The sequence below is a fragment of the Engraulis encrasicolus genome, chromosome 20 (genome assembly GCF_034702125.1).
Source record: "Engraulis encrasicolus isolate BLACKSEA-1 chromosome 20, IST_EnEncr_1.0, whole genome shotgun sequence".
Lineage (NCBI taxonomy): Eukaryota > Metazoa > Chordata > Actinopteri > Clupeiformes > Engraulidae > Engraulis > Engraulis encrasicolus.
Window position 1 is genome coordinate 11980914 of NC_085876.1, and position 24339 is coordinate 12005252.

At 43.5% G+C, this 24339-nt stretch overlaps 2 protein-coding genes across 2 annotated transcripts in view; both read left to right on the forward strand.

The window, feature by feature from the left end:
- The first annotated feature begins 551 nt into the window (after positions 1 to 551).
- On the forward strand, positions 552 to 21821 carry tmem106bb (transmembrane protein 106Bb). The gene is made up of 8 exons (XM_063185415.1): positions 552 to 642; positions 2286 to 2492; positions 8087 to 8150; positions 12483 to 12642; positions 15955 to 16095; positions 16387 to 16436; positions 17089 to 17142; positions 18841 to 21821. Exons 2-8 carry the CDS (start codon positions 2303 to 2305, stop codon positions 18974 to 18976), a joined length of 795 nt encoding a protein of 264 aa, XP_063041485.1. The 5' UTR covers positions 552 to 642; positions 2286 to 2302; the 3' UTR covers positions 18977 to 21821.
- Positions 21822 to 22596: 775 nt separating this feature from the next.
- LOC134435725 (uncharacterized) overlaps positions 22597 to 24339 on the forward strand; it is a 2623-nt gene continuing 880 nt past the window's right edge. Inside the window, exons 1-2 of the mRNA XM_063184773.1 lie at positions 22597 to 22728; positions 23701 to 24339. The exon at positions 23701 to 24339 is cut by the window's right edge and continues 880 nt beyond it. Coding sequence (XP_063040843.1) covers positions 22671 to 22728; positions 23701 to 24339 — 697 coding nt within the window. The 5' untranslated portion in view covers positions 22597 to 22670. The remainder of the gene's footprint in view (positions 22729 to 23700) is intronic.

Below are 24339 nucleotides of genomic sequence, written 5' to 3' on the forward strand. Positions count from 1 at the left end.
TTTCATTATTCCTGGCCCAAAGATGTAATTTAAAAAATGTAGGCCTACATTATTAAGAAAGCTGCTATGACGTATGAAACTTATCCATAGGCCTATTTGGTAGATATTTTCATGCATAAAATTCAAAATTGATATTGAAAAAGTCAGTGCCTCACTAGCCACAAAACTTAACTGCACATTATGATTGTAGGCTAAGCTTTCCAGTTCATCAGATGATCCCAGATAGGCTATACGCTATGTTTTACCCAAATAAACTGTTCAAATCAAATCAGGCCTCTATACATGGATGGCAATATCTATTAGCCTATTTATCATGGTTGATACATACATAATGCTATCAACTACTTTTTAACACGCAAAATGAACCCAAGGTGACTGAAGTCTCCGAGTCCATACCAAACATTCTCCCGACCACTGAAACTAACTGTAAAGTCACCGCTGTCTATTTAGAAGCAATGCACTAGTGCCCTCCTGTGGACAGAAAGGCGCCCTGCATCAAGTCTAGTTTTGAACGTCCACTGTGCGTCTATTCGATTGAACACACTGTTCTCTTCTGAGTGCGCATGTCAGTGGGCTTGTAGGATAAACAAGAGCTGCATGACCTAAAGCTACCGCACAGATCACATTCAAAATCGCTTTCAGGTAAGACAGATCGCACTTTGTTTTGATCGTGATGTATTTGTTAATAATTTCTTGATGTAGATGTCGCCTGAGACAGAGTGACAGCGTCGTTGTTTTCTGGCATATGTTGTGACACACGCAACACTGGCCTTGTTCTTAGCTAGCTAGCATGGGGGGCTAATGTCTGCTTAGTAACAGGCATACTGAAGTACACGGCCTTTCTGTGGCGTGCCACCCATGTTGAAAGGGAGCTGCATTTTATTGCGAGATTGCTTTGTGGGTTTTACTTCTGGTTATTGTGACAACATAGCCTTCTTCCCGTGTGTCCTGCAAATGTCAACATCCCTTCGTGAGAAGATATAATCTCCTAATTTGCTGGCTCTAGACACAAAGCTATCATTCGCTAACGTTAGTCAGGTGAATTAAGTTAGCTGAATCTCTCATCGTCTCTGTTTTTTTAATGCCACCGTCTCCTGGAAGTAGCTGAAGGCACTGTTGTGTAGACGTTAACAGAGCACTGACCTTGTGGATGACTGAACACAGTGGTCAGTTTCGGCTTGTTTGAGGGAAACGGCAAGACAAAGCGGTGTGTGGGTGATTTTGGGCCAAGGTACCCCGTGTTCCTAACCATTTCCAGCATGCGTTCGTGAGGGAACTCTGTGTTCCCTAAAATGTTCTGATGCTCGTGCGCTCATCACAACACATCGCCTAAATGGGATTACCAGGCGATACTGCGGTAAATTGATTCTGAATCAATAAACCTTTTCGTCGGGGGCTGTCTGAATTATGCAACGGTTATCCCAAGCCGTCTGCTCGTGATCTCCGGTGTGGTGCTAAGTTTGTCCATCTTTAATCAGCTCCTCTGGGTCACGTCGGTCTTTTTACTTCGCCACACCAGCTGAAGTAGGCAAACAGTAGCCGAATTCACCACGCCTTGAAACTGTGGTCCTCGTAGCTAATGTAGTTAACGCTTGGGAAGCTTACACATGAAGTAGAAATGTGAAATTAGAAACCTACAGTGCTAAGGACTGAAGACTGTCTGACTAATCTCTCTCTCTCTCTCTCTCTCTCTCTCTCTCTCTCTCTCTCTCTCTCTCTCTCTCTCTCTCTCTCTCTCTCTCTCTCTCTCTCTCTCTCTAATGCAATCACTGCAGTATGTATGCGTAAAACTTATACCACTGTGTGTGTGTGTGTGTGTGCGAGAGAGAGAAACTGTGTAGGCCATGTTTATGTGACTTCTGCTGTACATTTTATTGGATTTTGTAGGATAAGGTTAAATATTAACATGTTGTAGCCCTAATGCTTCATCCCCAAATGACCTGAACCGAAGACATTATCTCTCTTCACTCTCTTTGTCTTCTGCACAATCCCCCCATTCAAATTCAGATTCTTTGCACTTTTCACTTTTGCATAGGCCAAATGTGTGCCAAATATCAGGCGGCCTACATTTCATTCAATTTTTCAGATGCTTTTCTCCAAACGGATTTTCACAAGAGGCCCAGACATTTTTCAGTGTATGCTTAGCTCATCTGAGGGTGTGTTCAGTGTGGGTCTTGGCAAGGTCAAGGGCCGGCTGTATATTGTTTACAGTTGGGTAATACAGAAGTAACTCATTCACTAATTGTTAATAACTGTGTGTTAACTTCACACTTTCCCGTGTGTAGCCCTACTAGGCGCAGCCATGGGCAAGTCTCTGTCTCACCTGTCGAAGCACGGTTCCCACGACGACAGCCAGGACAGCCTGACGTCGTGCCCGGACCCGGGTGACGATGGCAAGGGAGGGGACGTCTCCCAGTTCCCCTACGTGGAGTTCACCGGCCGGGACAGCGTCACCTGCCCCACCTGCCAGGGCACAGGACGCATCCCACGAGGTAAGGGGGGCAGATGCAATGTGCACACACACACACACACACACACACACACACACACACACACACACACACACACACACACACACACACACACACACACACACACACAGAGGAACAGTATCAACTATCCTCCTGCCAGGGCACCTGTTGCATCCCACGAGGAAGGGACAAGACACACACACACACACACACACACACACACACACACACACACACACTAGCCAAATCCCACAAGGTAGGGATGACGAATAGGCACACACACACAGACCGTGTCACATGCCAGGGCATGGGCAGGGAACCGAAGAGGTAGGGAGGACAAAATGCAAGCATGCATGCGCACACAAACATAACACAACACACGTTGCCTAGGCCAATGTGATACCCCACATGCCAGGGCCCTGCTGAAGACAAATACACACACACACACACACTGTACACCGAGACAGCATCACCTGTCCAATGTTACAGGACACAGAAAAACACTCGATAGCAAAGGCTGAGTCACATTCTACAAAAACACACAGCACTAAATAATAGATTAACACCAGGGCTAGAGATTAACTTGTTTTGCCTACTGGCCACTAGCTAGTGTTCATAAGCTGTACGAAAGCAACAAAAGAAGTGTGAAAGCAAGAAAGTCAGTACGATTAGCATACAGTAGCTCCCTAGTTTCTCCTTGGAAAATATAGAAACTGGGTAGCCGAGAAACTACTCAAATGGTCAGACGTCCATTATACACTCATGACGTATAGCCTGCCAAAGTGGCCAGTGACCCGGAAATTCTTACCTGCCAAAACCAAATTTTACCAGCCAATTTTACTGTTGACAGGCGCCAATGTCAAGCCGTGATTAACACATTCCAAGCAAGAGTAAAAGTATGTTGTGAAAACTGCCCTAAACAGAAATACAAATACTGTAAACAAAGGTGACTTTCAAACATCTACACAAGCTTTGAGAGAAAGACATGGAAGTATGTCAGAGAGGACAACATACCATTGTGTGCGCGCGCACATGCACGCCCTCCAGAGATAAGCATATGACTAATGTGACGTGCACACACACACACACACACACACACACACACACACACACACACACACACACAATATGTTTGCTTTCAGGGTTGATCTGTTGTCTTGTCAGCTTTTGGGAACACACACACACACACACACACACTTAAACTGTGTTTGCACATACAGTGTATAATTGCCCTGAGTCAGGTGTGCTGCTTCAAGGATTAAGGAGAACCATTGATTTGGTCATTTGCGTCCTCTGCTATGTGGTTTTGTGCGTGGGGTTTTGCCTGTACCCTGCAGAAAAGGTCTCTTATCTGTTGACCTCTAAGGAATGGTCTGTGCCAGAGGTCGCGTTAACCGACAAATGTCCGTCATTGACGGATTTTTTTGAAGGATGACGGAAAATTCTGAAGCCTGTCCGTCATTTTGACGGATCAATATTCAGGGTGATGATAAATAAATCACAAGTTTAAATAGGCCTACGCCTCGATCGAGTAGAGCAAATATGCATTTCAATTAGGCATAGTTATCAGCGCAGATAATTTCATGCTACTATCGTTTGCCTTTCTCCCTCTCTCCTTGATTGTCATACCATGCGCCGCAGCTGGGTTGTGCGGCTGGCTGCAGCAGAGCGCGCGCCTCTGCACTTGCTCAAAATAATGAATTAAAATAACTAAGACGTTGCCACCATACACGTGTGACTTCGACTTTAAGATTCAGAACTATTTGTAGACCTAAGCCTACATTTACCGACTATCTGATTTTCTGCCAATGACGAAGTTGTCCCTCTATCGCCCTTCATAGAAGCATTCTTTCATAACTCCTCGCTTGAAACATAAACAAATATGCGAATAGCACGTTTGCTAGCCAGAACCTTCACTCAAAGGCAACGCAGGTCTAAAACGGCTTCAGAACATTAACTAATAAAACGACGGATATTCAAGAACCAAAATATTACCAGGCAACGCAACTTACAACTTGGCAAACGTTGCCAGAAACGGCTAACCTTCTCTCATTTCGATAGCTGGTTCACCCATTATAGGCGATATATTTTTTATTCAGACAACTTTACCGCGCTCCCAGAGGCAACATAAGCCGATGAGTCTACGTATGGAGAGGTTCCCTTTACCGTCGCTGACATTTTTCAACAAAGTTTTGCGAAATCTGGTCGTCTTCCTGTTGTAGGCTTCAGTGCCTTTATCTACTGTCTGGGCTACACCTTTCTGCTTCAAGACGGCTTTCCTTTCCATCGTGCATGTGAAGTCCAACGCGAATATTATTTAACACTGCGCCTTTGTATTACAATCGGTGCATTAATCAGAGCAAATCGAGTGACTGACAGCTGTTGGATAAAGCCCTGCACGCGTCTTTTAAAAAAGTGCTTGTGGTGACCATAGCGCTAAACACTGAATCAGACGCGCGCCATGAGAGGCAGAGAGAGAAAGTGGACAGCAAAATTGACTCCATCCTCGAAGTTGGAGAATGAATGTCGAGTGAAAGGGGGTGTATTCACAGCGGTTTACTCTCAATTGGCCGCAATTGCGCATGTGTTGTTCTCGGTGCGGGGTCGCGACCCCCCACATTGAGAAACTAGGTGGCGAATTTAAAAAAATAGGCGATGACGGATTTTTTTCGACCCTGTCCGTCAAAATGACGGACTGTGAAAAAGTCTAGCGCAACCTCTGGTCTGTGCATACTTGCTATAAGCCCCTTGGGGTGTGCGTGTCTGTGCGCGTGTGTGTGAGAATGTGTGTGTGTGTGTGTGTGTGTGTATGTGTTTGTGTCTAGACGTGCTACACATGACTTACCAGAATTGCAAACTATGGCTGCTTGTGAAACATGCTTAACAAAGGAAGAACACGCACACACACGCCACCGGCAATGTGTTAGCTAACCTACGTGATCTCTGAGCAACGTGGAGCCATAGAACATGAGGATGTTTAAGGTCCACTTCCGCCTAAAAAACACTTAATCCAAGCACTTTTTGAAACGCTGTGGTTCATATAGTTTTTTGCGCTGCCTGTTTATTCAGCCAGGATTAATAATGAGCCAAGCAAGAAAATGGCGTCTCACTCGAAGCTGTCTCAAGCAGGATGAGCAGATATTGGAGCTATTAGTAGAATTGCTTTTGGAAAGGCAACATGGCAGAATCGCCTCCGGAAAAGCAACATGGCGATGGCAGAATGGCTTGTAGAAAAGCAACATAGTGATGGCAGAATCACTTCTGGAAAAGCGACGTGGAAAAGCAACTCATTTCAAACGGTTTCAAGAAACCTGTAACTGAGGGGAAATGGTTTGCCATTCAGATGGCCCAAAGGACATTGAGAGAGATTATTGAAGCTGTAAATGCAGAAAATGTGAAGATGTGGTCCTGAAGGTCAACTGTATAGTGCTCAGAGCACAAGTTGATGCTAGACCATTGGTTCTCTTTTTTGAAACGACCCTTGGACCTCAGCATAAACCTCCCAACGCATGCTCAGACCACAAGTTGATGCGAGACCAGTGGTTGTCTTTTTTTTTAAACGACCCTTGGGCCTCAGCATAAACCTCCCAACGCATGCTCAGACCACAAGTTGATGCGAGACCAGTGGTTGTCTTTTTTTTTAAACGACCCTTGGGCCTCAGCATAAACCTCCCAACGCCTCCTTGACCTCATCATAAGCCTGTCAATGCCCCCCTTAGTCAGGGTTCTAAATTAACACCAGCCAACCAGCCAAATGCTGGTGAAATTCCAGTTTGGCTAGTAGAAAAGGCCAACTTACTAGCCACTTTGACCCATTAGTGTGTGTAGGCCTATGTAGTTGGCTAGTGTGATTAATATCTACTCGTCATTTTGGCTGGTGGTATAAAAAAGTTAATTTAGAGCCCTGCCCTTAGTATTAGAAAGTAAAATTGACTAATGCCCCTCAATGGCAACAAAGCATCTCTCCCTGTTTGCTGTAATCCCTCTGAACGCCCCTCTAGGGCTCCCCAAGACACCCAGGGGGGCTGTAGAGACCCCATTGAAAAACTCTATGCTAGACCAGATGCTAGTAGCTAGCAGGTATGGAAGATCGTAGCAGACGGTGCAATGTGTGCATTGTAAGCCACCGAAGGATTGTTTTTCATGCTGAAATGTCTGCTCTGCTCTCAAAAACTCCTCCATCAGACATGGTGTCTTCCATCTGTGTGCAAACCAACTTTAAGTTTACCCTTTGAACTTTTCTACTCCGCACACTTGTTCTAGTACATTTAGAGCTCAACAATGCTCCTACGCATCTGGAGATAAGACAAATACCTTGCACTTTGATCCTTGAATATCCTAAGTTGCACCATTATCCTGCGTACAGTAAAGAAAAGCCTGGACACGATAGAGGAACGGAGGACTCATTTTGTCTGGTTTTTCCATGTGCCATGGATGCCACCAGGGCTAAAGGTGTTGAATTCCCCTTTTTCCATCCGGCCACACTGATGGGGAAAACGGGAAAATGTACGGACGAGTACTCTCTCCTGGACCCCTTCACACCCCCTTCCATGGCAAGACAAGGTGCAGTTACTGCCCGCATTGAGGAGAGTGAACCGTTTTCACTTGTTCACATGTGGTTGGTTTGGTTGGGGTATTTTTTTCTTTCCACATTGAGTTCTGCCGTTGTCTGTCACCGTCGCCTTAGCAAGACTGGGCGGGCATGCATGGGTACTTTTTCATCAGGAAATTCAGGAATCTTCCCTGTTTTGTGTTCATTTTGAGTACAGTATGTACAGTAGGAAGTTGGTTTTTGCGTGGTTGGGGGTTTGGGGGTGAGGATGAGTACTCCTTGCTGTATGCTGTTGCATTTTTACTTTTGCGTCATCGATACGTGATGTTGGACCATCCTTTTTTAATAAACATTTGATCACAAAAAGAGTCTCTAACCTCACTTTTGACACAGCCAACACTCGTACACACATCTCCTCCGTAGCTGTATTTTTCCAGAGATGTGGATTTGTGACTTTTGATTTGGAATTGAGTCAGACTTGAGTCACAAGTTACTTGACTTGAGACATGACTTGGCAATATTAGTAATGACTTGAGACTTGACTTGACAATTTTAGCATGCAATGACTTGGGATGACTTGCAATGATGTGACATCTACATATATTACATTTGCTGCATAAATGTATGTGAAAATGTTACATGAATGGAGTGGTGAGGAATTGATGATCAATAGTAGTCGTCAATATTGTGCATAGAATACATGATGACTTGATTTGGCTTGGGTACGGCTTGGACTTGACTTGGTCAAATGTGTCGTAACTTGTGACGTGACTCGGACTTGATTAGAAGGACTTGAGACTTACTTGTGACTTGAAAATTAGTGACTTTTAGTCCCATCTCTGGTGTTTGGAAAGTGTTTGCTCATATGCAACCATCATGCACACACACACACACACACACACACACACACACACACACACACACACACACACACACTCACAAACACTCTAGCAACTTGTTTGCCCAACATGTTAATTTGTGGGCTATAAAGGAGGGACTGTATCTCGTTAACCTTTAACCATTGTAAAAACAGTGATACTGAAATGTCTGTGTGTGTGTACAGGTCAGGAGAACCAGCTGGTGGCATTGATTCCCTACAGTGATCAGCGGCTAAGGCCCAGGAGAACGTGAGTATGCTGTTTAAGTTACACACATTACACACACACACTGACACTGACACTGACACTGACACTGCTTTTCTCGGATGAATGCAAGCACACACACACACACACACACACACACAGATCGCAAGTTAGAGACTTTAACCGGCCATACACAGACCTATGCATACACTGACATCTTGCTGCTTTTTTTCAGTCAAACACACACGCACAAACACACACACACATACTTGGAGAGTGCAAGGCAGCGACTTCAGACCCTACACAATCAGATGCATGCACGCACATATAGACCATTGGGTTTGGAGAACATGACTTGACCCCTACACACACACACACACAAACACACACACACACACACACACACACACACACACACACACACACACACACACACACACACACACACACACACACACAAACACAAAGCCTTGAAAAATGTTGACTCGGCTCCTTTGACCAATCCACATACATGCACGCATATACACATATAGGCCTTGGAGAAGTCGAGTCAGCTGGTTTGTTTTGGCTCGGTGAGTGACACACACACACACACACACACACACACACACACACACACACACACACACACACACACACACACACACACACACACACAGAGTGTGAATGTGTTGCATGCTCGTCTGCACACAAATAGACACAGCGGAGCAGAATAGAGCAGAGACACTGAGTCATCTGCACATCATCACGCTGTCACGAGCAGCCACACACACACACACACACACACACACACACACACACACACACACACACACACACACAATGGAGTTACACTGGATCGAACTGCACTAAACTGAGGGGGAACCATACCCTGAAAGACTATAGCATGAGGTGTGCGTGCAATTTGTTTTTGAGATTCCATTGCTAACTTCAGCTACTGCACGATATTGATACTATGTAGCTTGTTGCTGAAGAATTATTTAGTATTTGTGTTGAATGCAAATCCTAATGTGAATAAAGACTTACTAAGGCTTACTTATATAGACTCTGAACTTTAATAGTGAAGGCATTTACCATGCTATTAGAAAAACAACTTTTAGGCCTCTGGTGAAGTTGTATACGTACATAAATATTGTATATTTAGCTACTAAAATAGTTTAAAAGCACATTTAAATGAATGGGCAAGTGTTAGTGGGCCTGAGGAAAGATGTCATGGAGAGTTGAGTTGAGGACACTCACACAACTGAGCCAGTGACAGACAAGGACACAAGCTGTTACAATGAAGTTAGCAGTCTGAGTTGTTGTTATGGAATGTGTTTGTGTGTGTGTTAGGGAGGAGTGAGGGAGCGAGAGCGAGAAAGAATGAGTGCGTATACATGCAGTTCAGTATCCCGAATATGATCGGGATATTAAGTATCCCGAATTTGCGTTTGCGCATATAAACACTTCAGTATCCCGAATAAGCCCTTTTTCGGGATACTGAGAAATCGGGATATGCTATGTGGAGTTTTCCGAAAGAAGCCGGGATACTGACGCATGTATACACCTTATCCCGAATACAGGGGCTTCCCATGGAACGCTGTTGCTGGTATCCAGGCTACACGCATTTGAAGAGAATTCTATAACGGGCAAGAATGTAGACTGGGATATAACGTTCTGTGCGCATATAAACACCTTATCCCGAATATGATCATAACCGGGATATGCCTCATATTCGGGATACTGAACTGCATGTAAACGCACTCAATAAGTAGGATCCACTATGATGATTTTCAGCCCGAGTTGTGTTGCCTGTCAAACAAGGGACACTGTTTGTTGCGCTCCTCCATCTCTGTCACAATGAATCATGTTACCATTGTGAGTTGTAATGGAGTGTGCCTGTGTAAAAGTGTTGCGTGGGTAACTAAACTGCGCTATCTGTTTGCAATGATCATGTTATCCTGAGCTGTATTGTCTTGTGTGTATTGTAGGGAATGAGCGTGTCCTCTATGTGTTGATGTGATTAGTGTGTGTGTATGTGAGAAAGCAGTCCTCTATCTGTGTGTGCGTGTGCCTGTGCGTCTGTTTGTGTGCGTGCGTGTGTGTCGTCCCATCTGACCATGATTCAGTGCGTAGCTGTACGGCACTCACACTGTTAAATGTGAGCTGTGTAGGATGGTGGCCAGAGAAGGTATTGCAATTATGCTGCTCATTGAAATTGTGCTTCCCATTGCCAAATTGGATCAAAATGACGCTTAGTATTTAAATGCCAGTTGGAGGGTGTCGTATCAGTAGTTTCTTATTAGTGCAATTGATTTTGATGCGATGATCTACCACCTCATGTCAAGCCAAGCATTGTATGCAACATGGGTTCCACTTAGGTTGAAGGAAATGTAAATCTAGGCCGGGGAAGCTGTGTAATGTAAACAGTAGCCAACCGATATTTTGGCGAGCTAAAGCTATGCTAGTTTGTCACTTGCAGTAAGAGCACAATGTCAGTGTCTCGTGTGAGAACACTTTCCCACAACACTATGCAATAATTTATTATAAAGGACTCTGTGAACTGTGTGCACTGTGGTCTACGTGTTCGTATTGAGACACGCTGCATGTCAGATCTGGCATGAGTGATTGTCAAGTAAACTCATTAGTCTTTTATTTGTGCTGGATGCAAGCTTTGATGAGGGTTTCTCTTGAGGTCACTGTAAACAGATCTTGAGAAATAGGTCAACCTTTTTTTCTCTCTCTACCTCTACTGTATGTCTGCAAAAACCCACAACACAAACACAGCCACACGTATTCATATGAATACACACAAGTGTGTGTGTGTGTGTGTGTGTGTGTGTGTGTGTGTGTGTGTGTGTGTGTGTGTGTGTGTGTGTGTGTGTGTGTGTGCGTGCGCACGCGCACTCTCCTATCCAGGGTTGTGTTCCTCGAAAGTGTAGTTGTCAGCCAGTTGCTAATGGGTAATTTAATTGTAGCCAGCCAAGTAGCTAAAGTAGTTAACAACCAAAAAATGCAGGTGTGTGCGCATGCGTGCGTGTGTCTGTCCTACAATAAACTCTGTGTTATCCACAGTAAGCTGGGAGTTCTGCATCTTTTTTCCCTGTACGTGCTGTACGTGACGGCGTCAGTTCTGGTGTGTAGTACCGTATTTTCCGGACTACAAGTCGCACTTTTTTTCATGGTTTGGCTGGACATGCGACATATACTCTGGTGCGACATATATATGTTTTTTTTCTCCACGGGAGAGCACTATGTGCGCAACTAGGTATTGTGTTGCTTAATACCAAGAAAAAAATGTTACAACTTAGGCTACCACAACAAAAAATAGCATTTACAATGACGACTGAATAGAAATATACCACCCAAAAGAAGTTAATATAGCCTACTGCTGAGTTCAAGCTGAAAGTAATTAAATATGCAGCCGAAAATGGCAATAGGGCAGCTGAACGAAAGTTTGGATGCAATGGAAAACTGTTTGGGGACTGTAGAAAAGCGGAGGAAAATGTGCTGATGAATACAGGACAAATGTGTTCTCGAACAACGCGCGCGCTGCGAGTCAACGGTGTCGTTACGGGCTCCGACCATGACATTGCCAAAGAAATGAGTAGGACTTTTGCGGAAGTCAGGGAGCTCGTGGATGTATCGCGTTATGCAATGCAATCCCCTCTCGTGGATTTATTTGCGCTATGCAACGCAATCTCCTCTCTATCCGAGAACGAGCGTCTGTGTTATTAAAGACAGTCAGCCGACTTCCAGGTGAAAATCGGTCATTTCCGCGAGTTTCTGACAAACGAGCACAACGTGACACTACCATAGGCTACACAACATGAATGAAATCCCCCTCACCTTTGATACCGTCATGGGCTGAAGTCTCAGAAAAGGGGGTAAAGAAAGGCGTGCTCTGGAGACGGAACAAGTTGCCTCGAACCCTCCCACGGTCCAAACGCAAAACAAAGCCGAAAATTGAATGTTGTTCTGACTACAGGGCAACATGGCGCGTTATCACTGTTTCTTCCTCTTTTTCTTTTTGTGGTTTTATGGCGGTTGGCAAACCATCTTAGTTGGTGCATTACCACCACCTCTGAATGCGTTGCCACTGCTTCAGATGCTGGTTTAAAACAATGCCGTCTTTGAGCAGCAGCTTACCATGCGCCAGTTATCACAACATAGATTCCATGGATAGAATAACCTTTCAAAAATGTGCGACGATTAGTCCGGTGCGACGTATATATGTTTTTTTCATCTTCAAAATGCATTTTTGGGCCGTTGCGACTTAAACTCCGGAGCGACATATAGTCCAAAAAATACGGTATGTGTGTGTGTTCTCTGCTTTCATGTATGAAATGCGCTACAAAAATAAAATGGCCTTGCCTTGCCTTCTCTATGTTTCCACAGTAAGCTGTACGTGACCGCGTCAGTGCTGGTGTGTCTGCTGATCTCCAGCCTGGCTGTCTTCTTCCTGTTCCCGCGCTCCATTGACGTCTCCTACGTTGGGGTCAAGTCCGTGTACGTCACCTACGACCAGACCAAGCGCATCGTCTATCTCAACATCACTGTGAGTCACTCACTCACTCACTCACTCACTCACTCACTCACTCACTCACTCACTCACTCACTCACTCACACTCACACACACAACATCAGCTTGAATTTCCAACACACACACACGAGCATACCTTCCACACACACACACACATGTAGACTTCGAAGAAGTCTCTAGGCCGCAGGCCACGGAGTTGTTCATGAATAACAAAACTAAATGTACCCACTAGTTTTTGTTTTGAAATGGTTGATTTACGTCACTTTTGTACATTGGTTGATGCTGTATAAATGTCATCGTATCTTGCATACACACAGCAACTGGGGAGAAAGTTCAGATGGCTGTGACAACATGAATGCTGTTCCACACACTCAGTAACCTGATCTGTTTGTTTGTGTCTGCATAAGGCAGGAGTTTGAAACTCAAATTCACAGTGGGCCAAAATGAAAACCGCAGGGCGAACTCAATATTTATCTTGAAATAATGGGCTACAGTTAAGCATGCATGCAAGTAATGCTCAAATGCAAATTTCACAAATACTTTTTCCTATCGTATATGGTAGATCAATTGTGCCAGACCTGCACATATTTTGTTGCATATGAGTGTGAAATGTTACTGCTCTGGGCTTATTATGGTGTATGTTGGCCAACTGTAAAAGACATTGGTAACACTTTATAATAATGGATGCAAAAAAATATTATAAAGACTTAATAAATAATTAACTACTGATGAACAAAACATTAACAAATGTTTGTAAATGACTAGGAAATGTTAACAAATGTTTGTAAATGACTAGGAAATGTTGTGTTAATATCTTATATTTATCAAACATTTACAAATTGCTTGTAAATGAATAAAATACTCTGTTATAAGGTATGTAAAATCTTGTATATATTATTTGTAGATATTTTATAAAGCATTAATAAAACTTAGTTAATGATAAAAACATTTGTTAATGTTTCGTTCATCATTAGTAAATTATTTACCAAGTCTTTACTAAGCAGACATTATTGTAAAGTTTTACCAAGACATTTGAAGTGATCTCATGGGCCAGGCCCCCGGGCCTGAGTTTGAAATTCCTGGCATACGGAGCTGACACTTAGCCACCTGTAGACGAACTGTTAAAGGCTTCATAGCACTGGTATCGATGCACAAGTGTCAAAACTGTTCTGTGGGAGTATTTTGATGCTGCATTGCTTCTTAAAATGTATCGGTCCACACAAATGAAATGATAGCTGTTTAAAAGTCAGCGGGGCCTGGTGTAGCCGTGGCCTGGCGATTAAGGAGATGGGCTATAGATCAGAGTTGTACAGGTTCGAATCCCACTCACTCACTCCATGGCTGAGGTGTCCTTGAGCAAGGCAACTAACCCCACATTGCTCCAGGTGCTCTAACCAATACCCTGTACTTAAAAATAACTGTATGTCACTTTGGATAAAAACAAACGTCAGCTAAGTGTAATGTAATATGTGCATGCGTAGTATTTATATCCCCGAAACGCGGAGCGTCGGGGATGTAATGGTTTTGTTATATCCCCGAAACGCGGAGCATCGGGGATGTAATGGTTTTGCGTGCGCCGCCGCCGCGTCCGCCGCGTAAGGTCTTTCGTGTTAACGCGATAACTTTTGAACGGATGTTTGGATTTGTCCCAGATTTGGTGTGTGAATGCTCTAGGGCAGGTTCATGAACTGATTCGAATTTGGAGGTCAACAATTTCAAGATGGCCGAATTCAAGATGGCCGAATTTTTGTTTGGCCCATTACTTCTGACCGGGTGGATGGATTTGTCCCAGATTTGGTGTGTGAATGCTCTAGGGTGGGTTCATGAACTGATTAGAGTTTGGAGGTTAACACTTTCAAGATGGCCGAATTCAAGATGGCCAAATTTTTGTTTGGTCCATAACTTCTGACCGGGTGGATGGATTTGTCCCAGATTTGGTGTGTGATTGCTCTAGGGTGGGTTCATGAACAGATTACAGTTTGGAGGTTAACACTTTCAAGATGGCCGAATTCAAGATGGCCGAATTTTTGTTTGGTCCATAACTTCTGACCGGGTGGATGGATTTGTCCCAGATTTGGTGTGTGAATGTTCTAGGGTAGGTTCATGAACTGATTCGAGTTTGGAGGTCAACAATTTCAAGATGGCCGAATTCAAGATGGCCGAATTTTTGTTTGGCCCATTACTTCTGACCGGGTGGATGGATTTGTCCCAGATTTGGTGTGTGAATGCTCTAGGGTGGGTTCATGAACTGATTACAGTTTGGAGGTTAACACTTTCAAGATGGCCGAATTCAAGATGGCAGAATTTTTGTTTGGTCCATAACTTCTGACCGGGTGGATGGATTTGTCCCAGATTTGGTGTGTGAATGTTCTAGGGTAGGTTCATGAACTGATTCGAGTTTGGAGGTCAACAATTTCAAGATGGCCGAATTCAAGATGGCCGAATTTTTGTTTGGCCCATTACTTCTGACCGGGTGGATGGATTTGTCCCAGATTTGGTGTGTGAATGCTGCAGGGTAGGTTCATGAACTGATTCGAGTTTGGAGGTCAACACTTTCAAAATGGTGGAATTTTTATTTGGCCCATAACTTCTGACTGGGTGGATTGATTTGCCCGGTAACTCCTTAATTTAATGGTTCACCATTTCAGTGAATCTACCATATCAGGTAGGCCTACAGTGTAATAACCAGTGTAACAATATTTAATACCATGTAATACTAGTGTAATACCAGTGTAAAAATAGGCAATACCAGGTACAGTGTAATAACCAGTGTAACAATATGTAATACCATGTAATACTAGTGTAATACCAGTGTACAAATATGCAATACCATGTAATACCACTTACACACAAATAGCCTACATGATATAAGTACAAAATTGGTACATGGTGTCACACTGGTATGACGTGGTATTAAATATTGTTACACTGGTTATTACACTGTACCTAATGTGGTATATCCACTGTAATAGTGAACCATTAAAACAGTGTTACCATTTGCCCCATTTTTTCCTTTTCATTTTCACAATAGTCATTTGATTTTAAGCCTATGCACGTCATTGATCTATGTATAGATATTAAATATATTTATTTTATATTTTGTATTTATCCTAAACTTTCATGAAAAGGTGGACGGGAGTGGTAGGAATGATTGGGGACTGGAAGCGTCGCGTTTCGGGGATATACCTTAAGCAGTCGAAGGCGACTGCACAGGCAGTCTAGTTGCTTTATAGAAAACATCTGCAATAGCAGATAATGTACTACCCATATGAAATAGTACAACTGTGTGTGTGTGTGTGTGTGTGTGTGTGTGTGTGTGTGTTGCAGAACACTCTGAACATCACCAATAACAACTACTACTCCGTGGAGGTGGCTAACGTCACGGCTCAGGTGCAGTTCTCCAAGACCGTCATCGGCAAGTCTCGCATCAGCAACATCACCACCATCGGACCGCTGGACATGAAACAGGTGAGACACACACAATCACACACACACACACACACACACACTAGCAACATCACCACCATGGGACCCCTGTATATGCAAATGTTTACACACTGGTTACAATCCATCAGACCAGCCATTCATTCACTCACCAGTGAGAGTCAGGTTATCGCCAAACTACCTTGAGAAGTGAAACTTTGTGCAGAATCAGGGACGCTGTAACTGATGTGTTCTTTATGGTAACACTGTACCTGATGTGTGCTTTATGGTAACACTGTACCTGATGTGTGCTTGATGGTGTGTGTTTCGTTTCAGATTGACTACATGGTTCCAACGACTATAGCAGACGAGATGAGCTATATGTAGTAAGTTGGGTTTTTTTTTTAACTCTTTGTCTGAGAATGTGCTGTAAGTATTGTGGGATTATTATTATTATTATTATTATTATTTACTCAATGTGTTTGAGGGTGTACATGTAGTATGCAATTAACTGTAGTGGGCAGAGCCAGTTTTAAAAGATAAGATTCTTTTTTTTTTGTTACTTTGTTCATCATCATCATCATCATCACCATCCTTTTTTTTTTTCTTCTTCTCTCTTCTTCTAGTTCACGATATATGCCCATACAAGACTTCAATTCTTTTCAATGACTTTTCAGCATACTACCAAATAAACCTTTTTTTTCTCAAATATGTAAATGACAATTTACAAACAAACAAACCAACAAAGACAGAGAATAAATAAATAAACGAGAGAGAGAGAGAGAGAGAGAGAGAGAGAGAGAGAGAGAGAGAGAGAGAGAGAGAGAGAGAGAGAGAGAGAGAGAGAGAGAGAGAGAGAGAGAGAGAGGAGAGAGAGAGAGAGAGAGAGAGAGAGAGAGAGAGAGAGAGAGAGAGAGAGAGAGAGAGAGAGAGAGAGAGAGAGAGAGAGTCCATAGCTCACCTGTAGGTGTATGTGTGTGATAAGATAAGATAAGAAAAGATAAGATTCGCTGACATTGCTCTGCCCTTCTTTTCCAGTGACTACTGCACCCTACAGACCATTAAGGTGCACAACATCGTCGTCATGATGCAGTAAGTTATCACACACACACACACGCATGCTTTAATGTGTTCCTACACATGCACACACACACACAAACGCACAGTTACAGACACCCACACAATGTGCTCAACGTTGTAATGATGCAGTAAGTGTCTTATTACACATACACCCACTTACATTTACACTTCAAGGTGCACAACATCATCATTATTCAGTTAGTACACACACACACACACATTCTCTTGAATGCATTTCCCTGCATCTTTCACCAGCTTTACCTCCAGCCAATAGCATTTTGTTTCCCCTGCAGGCATAATATCAGTGCCAAATGTATGCATACTGCTATGTTTTCACTCAGGCACATTTGCAAAACTTAAATGTGCTCTTTTACCAAGCATTGCCTGGAAAGTACCTTGACCTACCACTAGAGGATGCTGTTTTATCTGGTTTATTTATCATTTGGATGTTGCGTGTGCCTGTGTCACGTGTCTGCTGCTGTTGTTCTGTGGTCCTGTGTTGCTGTATGTTTCTAAACCTTCTTTTCTGACCAAGGGTTTAGCGTAAAAAAATATAAAAAATAAAGAAATAAAATAAAACATAAGTAGAATAATAAATCACAAGGGACACCATGTACACTGTCAGCATTAAAAAAACTAAGTCTGCTGCCCTTATTAATACAGTCTTACAAAGGCAAAGTGCAGTAACTGTGCCAACATTGAAACTTGGTATTAGGTTGGACATTGTAGTTAAAGGACCAGTTCAGTCAATTTCAACATGCAGCTGTAATGCTCACACTACCCAGAACTTTTCTGTACCTGAGGTTTTTTCTTCTTCTTCAGCCTTTCCCGAGTTTTGGTCATTGTAATGGGGCCGGGCTTTGTTTGCATTTTTAAAAAAAAACATTTGTATGTATTCCCAAAAACATCCGAAAGGAACATCAGCAGACAACTAGCAAACAGCGGTACCTTTTGGGAAAATATTTGGAGTAGGCCTATGTTCTTTTTAAAAAAAAATGTAAGCAAACGCTGCCCCCATTAGAATAGCTCATATCTCGGAAAGGGCTTCGCCGAAAAATGTGGCATCACCGGGTACTGACAAGTCAAGGGTAACGTGAGCAATACAACAGCATATTGAAATTGACTGAACTGGTCCTTTTAATGTCAATTTCACATGGCAATATCTTTGAAATGTGAGACATTTGGACATTTGACTTAACCACATGATCAAGGAAGTGTAATTAAGACCAATTTCAGTCTAAACTCATTTTTTACTAAATATGTAGTTACCACACTTTGTCTTTGTAGGACAGAATAGCTATACATTGTTATTAAAGGATCAAAAAGTGAGAATAAATTCTCTGAGTAAGGCACTCCAAATTAAAATGTCTTTATTAATATGACAGGTCCTACATGGACATAATAAAAACAAGGAGGCACTCATGCCGCTACGCGTGGGCCTTGTTTTTAATATGTCCATGTAGGACCTGTCATATTAATAAAGACATTTTAATTTGGAGTGCCTTAGTCAGAGAATTTATTCTCGTTTTTTGATCCTGGAAGTATACCTTGGACTAAAGAGCACCCAAACCCAAGAAGCCAACAAACTATCTGGATAAGAGCACGCCATACTCCACAAACTGATTGTTATTAAAGTGTCTGGTTGAAAAAAGAGGTAAAACACCGTACCAATGTTGTGTGTGTGTGTGTGTGTGTTTCTCTCTCTCTCAGGGTGATGGTGACGACGGTGTATTTCGGCCACGCGGAGCAGGTCTCCCAGGAGATGTACCAGTATGTGGACTGCGGGGGCAACACCACCTCTCTGCACGCCCACCCCTCCTCCCTGGGGGGCCTGCCCCCCCACTAGTAACCACGGCAACCAGAGGATGCCCACTCCCCACCCCAACACATCTCAGCCCACCACACTTGCTCCTGTAAACATGGAAAGCATCCCATATAGAAGTACACACGCACACACACGTACACGTACACACACACACAATTTCCATGAGTGATCCCACTAACAAGCACATACTTCACTCCACACACATCACTCTCCACTAACACACACACACACACACACACACACACACACACACAGGAAGCCTTTTGCGGATGGTCTGCTGCTTCCCATCTCCTTTCCTCCCCCTGATTGTGACTCACTCTCCTGACCTGGATCTCCCCCATACCCGGGCCGGATGCCAGCCTGAAGCAGGCCGGATCTCAGCAGGAGAGTGAGAGTGGATCTTGTGACTGGGCTAAGACTCTAAATCATGTGTCTGCATCCTAGGCCACACATCCTAGCACCCACCCCACAAAAAAAAATGATATGGAGCATCTGACGCGTATAGATACACACACATGCACACGCACACACATCTCACTGCACTTTAATGTCGGAGTCCCCAGTCGTTGCGTAATTCCAAGGTGTCCCCATGAACATTCTCAGTGCCACTTTGTCCCAAGCGACACCCCCCCACACCCCCCCCGCCCCCCTTCCCAGGCTGTGTGTGCTTGCGTGCGTACTGTATGTGTGTGCGTGCATGTGTTCAGGTTTCCTACGTGTGTCTTTCAATACAGCCCTGCTGTGGATGGTAGTTCTCTAAGCTAGAAAGTCAGGATTCTTGTAGACTTGACTACACCCACCCGGCCTATGGTCCAGCTCCGGGGCAGAGTCTGGTCCTGTGGCCTCTTGGTTCTCTCTCCCCCACTGTTCCAATTATGACATCACCATCGCCATGGAGATGACCTCTGACCTCCTGCATAAGCTTGGTCACAGGTGTCGGCATAGGTAGATTTTAGACTGAAGTTGAAGAGAGTTGATCCCAAGGGGACATTAGAATTGTGGGTCTCTGCTCTCCACGCCCTCTCTGCTGATTTCCAGTATTTATGTTAGTATGACCTCACTTGTTTCTCTTACCTCAGTGCAAACTTCTACCCAGCAGTGCAAAGCCCTGCCCCTCCTCAGAACATTTCTCACTATGACGATGACCTATGACCTTCATTGATCTAGTGCTCTAGTAGGATCTCATGTTTTCCGTTACCTCTCTGCAGACTTCCTCACGCCCCCTAAATCACCATCCCAGCCCGTAGTGCATGATCGCCCATCACGACGACCTGTGACCTCACCCGACAGTGTTCTAGAATGACCTTGCGTGTCTTTTGTTACCTCACTACACCCCAGTGGCACTACCCCACACCTCCTCCTCCTCCTCCTCAGACGATCATTACCACATTACCATGGCACATGGCTTTGTTGATTGTGTTCTAGAATGGTGGTATGGGGTTCTAGAATGCCCCCAATAACACCCAGCCCTACCCCTCTCCATCAGCCCTCAACTTCCATCATGCCTACCCTATGTTGACCTCTTCCTCTGTCATTGGATAAAAATCAAAACACCCCTGCAGTGGTTGCGCCCTCTATCGCCCCCTTGTGGTGTTACCAAGAACATTCCTGCTCGCCACCTCCATTTGTTAAAGAAAAAAAAAACCTTGACCTCCCATCAGTCCCTGCAAGTCAAGACCGACACAGCTAGTTCCGAAAGTAGCCAAGTGAGACTGCCCAGTCCAGCCTGGTCAAGCACTATCCCCCTCCCATGAAAAATAAGAAGAGTTGGACTGCTGTAAAAGTCCCAATGATTAGAACCCCGACCCACAAATATGTGGTCCAATACTACAAAAACACAACAGGGAAAGGTCTAGAATCAAGGATGGTCCAGTTTAAATCCAGTGAGACACAGCGCTTGCTTCTACTGAATCTGAGGGATTGTGCTGGGTCCAACCGCATCGGGTTAATGCAAAAGTGGTACCCACAAAACAAGGGATGGACCTATGAACTTGGACTGACTCAAACTAAAAGCTACATTTGATGGTGAATATAGATAACTAGCCGTTTAGAGTTAGGTGGGTTCAAATCTGTTTAGTTTAATACTGCATTTTTAACATGGTTTGTACAAAATGTTGTGAAAAAAATAACATTTTTAAAACATTTTTAATGGAAAAATATGTAAAAAGCTTTAGAAAGGTATATTGAGTGCTAGAAAAGTACATTGTCTTGATCCTTCTAATCAACCTACTAACTACGTGTGAGGTGAGTGTATGTGTGTGTGTGCGCGCGTGTGCGTGTGTGTGTGTGTGTGTCAGTCACCTTTCACCTTTCACCTTTCACATGAGTCTATCTGAAAGCACTTTATGCTAAAATGAAACAAAGTGGATGTCTGCTTTTTAGAATGATTATTTTGAATCATGGACTTGCACTGTTGCTCCCCCTCTCCCCTTTGAAGCGTTTGTCCATGATCTAAGATCTCTGTCCTCTAGTATCCAATCTGTGTTTTTTTTTCTTGTTAATTTTCATCAAATTGGACGTTTTATTAGATGTCCACCTTCAGAAAGAAAAGCTGATTGGGCTGCCCCTGTGCTGATTGAGGCGAGTAGTCGTGTAAATATGTAGATTTGTACCTGTGCCTGACTGTGCGTTTGTATAACTCGTGTGTTTGATTTTTTTTTTTCCCTTCCTTTTATCCTTAGCTGTGGTAAGAAGGGTTTTTCTTTTTCTTTTTCTTTTTTTTTTTGGAGAGTTGATCTTATCCTCGTCTATAAAGAGTCTGAGAAGTTCTGATAATGTTTTTTTTTTTGTGTGCGTTTCTTTCCTTTCCATTTTTTCTCTGAAACGTTTTTGTTTCTTCCGAGCATGAATTAAAGTTGAAATGGAATCTTTTATGTGTGGATTTGTGCATTGCGTGAATGAACCTCAATATGCAAAATAGTACCATAAAAAATATTGAAAGTTTATTAACAGGTGGAGGTATACCATATGCAATCCCATGTTGGATAGGGGTATGGCCCACAGATGCTCTGTAATTATTAAGGGCATACAACATATCAACTGTAGTATGTAGCCTAAAAGAACAAGTGGAATAAGTCACAATTCTTGGAATGTGTAGGGTGTGATAAACGGCGAAGGTCACCATGAAATGGTTTCAATTATTGTTTGTGGTTGCCTACATTCAACCACAAAATATATTTACTGCTATCATAAATGCAATTTCTTCATATTAAAGGCTGTGCTGCTTCTCAACCCTTGCCTTCTGCTGTTGCAGTATGGGAGCAAGAACGTGACGTACTGCTGTTATGGTTACAACATACGTTCTCACAGCAAAGACAACTTCTATGGAAATTTTAACCATTTAGAAAACTCGACTGAAGTGTGCTTGCAAAGTAAAAGTAATAGCATTCAGGCCTGAAAAATTACTATCGGCTGTCAAAAATAAATAGAATCAACAGAATTCTATAGAACACAGGAGGCCAGTGATGACAATGTGGTACATATGACATCAGCCCAAGTAGCATTTAGGCCTGAAAAGTTGCTACGGGTTGTCAAAAATGAATTAAAATCACCAGAATTCTATAGAACTCAGGAGGCCATTGATGACAATGTGGTACATGACATCACAATAAGATGATAGTATAAATAAGATGTGCATGCAGACTCATGACATTTTCATCTAAATCAGGGTATCAATCTATCTGTTGGTCTCTGGAGCTCGATGCCTACATAGACCATGAACCCAGACAACAGGCTTGGTGCCCCTCTGCCTTCGCTTTCAACACTAGGTGGCAGTAAGTGTTTATTCATTGCTTTTAGAAGTAACAGTACACTGCAGATAATCTAGTACTTAACGTCACAACTATGTTAATTTCCTTTTTAATACTATTTCATGTTGTTTCTTCAGGTTTGATAAATTAATATTTCTATTAGGGTTGCCAACTGTCCCTTGAAATGTAAAAAGTACCATACATAGAAAAAAGTAGGGTTCCGTATTGATTATCTTTTGGAGTTTATGTCATCGCCCTGCTAGGTCCATAAGATACTCAAGAATTGCAACAGTTTATGACTGTGGTATACCTGCTTACCGCACTGCCTTCAGGCAGTCTTCTATTTCCTACAAGGCCACATCGCAGTGGAATGCTCTTCCAGGTGACCAGAAGAGCTGTGGGTCCTTAAAGTCACAGCTTAAATATGCTCTTAAAAAGAACCAAACGTGTAACCACTAACATATAGTGATAACAAGCTCTTATGGTAAATAAATAAAATTTTTCTATTTTTTTATATTTTCCCATTTTGTTTTGGTCAGTGCGTGTGGGTGGGTGGGGGGTTAGGGGACATGCCATATGAGTGATTTGTTTATTATTTTTATGTGTATTTTAATTTTGTTTTGACTGCTTTTCTTTATTATTCTATTTTGTATTATTTAACTTTAATGTTGGGGACTGAAAACTAGTCTAAGGCTAAATCTGGTGCAGTGCATGGAATGGAAACATTTATGTTTTAATAGTACATGATCCTAATAAACGTGATTGATTGATTGATTGATCTGAAACAGGACACAATTTAACTACAATGCAAAAAAAGGCATCTAAGAAATGCAGCATTTCCTGGGGGAGGACTCCCAGAACCCCCCACGCAAATGAGATGTCTCTTATTTTCCCCCCAGAGAGTTGCCAACCCTAATTGCTGTTAACTAGTAGTTATCATCAACTGAAATTGTAAATCGTAAAATTGTTTATAAACGTAAAACCTCTATTTTGTAGGTGATGTGATGGAACTGTTTACAATCTTATCGACTGCAAATGGAGTTGATGGAGCAGAGGGGGTCCTCCAGCTGTCAGACACCCCAGGAACAGTAGCCCTGGGTGGGCCCGACGCAGAGCTCCATCTCCCTGCTGCTACTGGAGGATTAGGAGGAGGAGAAGGACTGTGTGTAGGAGAAGGAGGAGGATTGTTGGAGGGCGTTGGCATGCTTTACCAAACCCCGCTCCTCACCACGGTGCCTGTGCCCCTGATCCTGCTGCCGGACAACAACCCCCCTGCCCTCCAGCAGGTGGCACCATCACCTGCCATGAAGCCCAAGAAGCGCACCAAGAAGCCTCCGAAGCCCAGGGACCTCAACACGTTCAGTGAAAAGTACCGCCGTCTGATGGAGAAGATGGAGCAGGACGGGCTACTGCCACCTATGTTCGGGGAGGGGAAGGCCACCAGAAGTGGCAGCACCACCACCACCACCAGCAGACCCCACACAACTGACTACAGCAGGAGAACCTCAACTGCCTCCGCCAAGGCCTACTGTTCCTCTTCTCCCAGAGGTGGTGGTCCAGGCACTGACAGGAAGAGCATCATCGGCCAGACGGCGCTAGCCAGAGGTCACAGCGACAACAGCATCTCGCCAAACG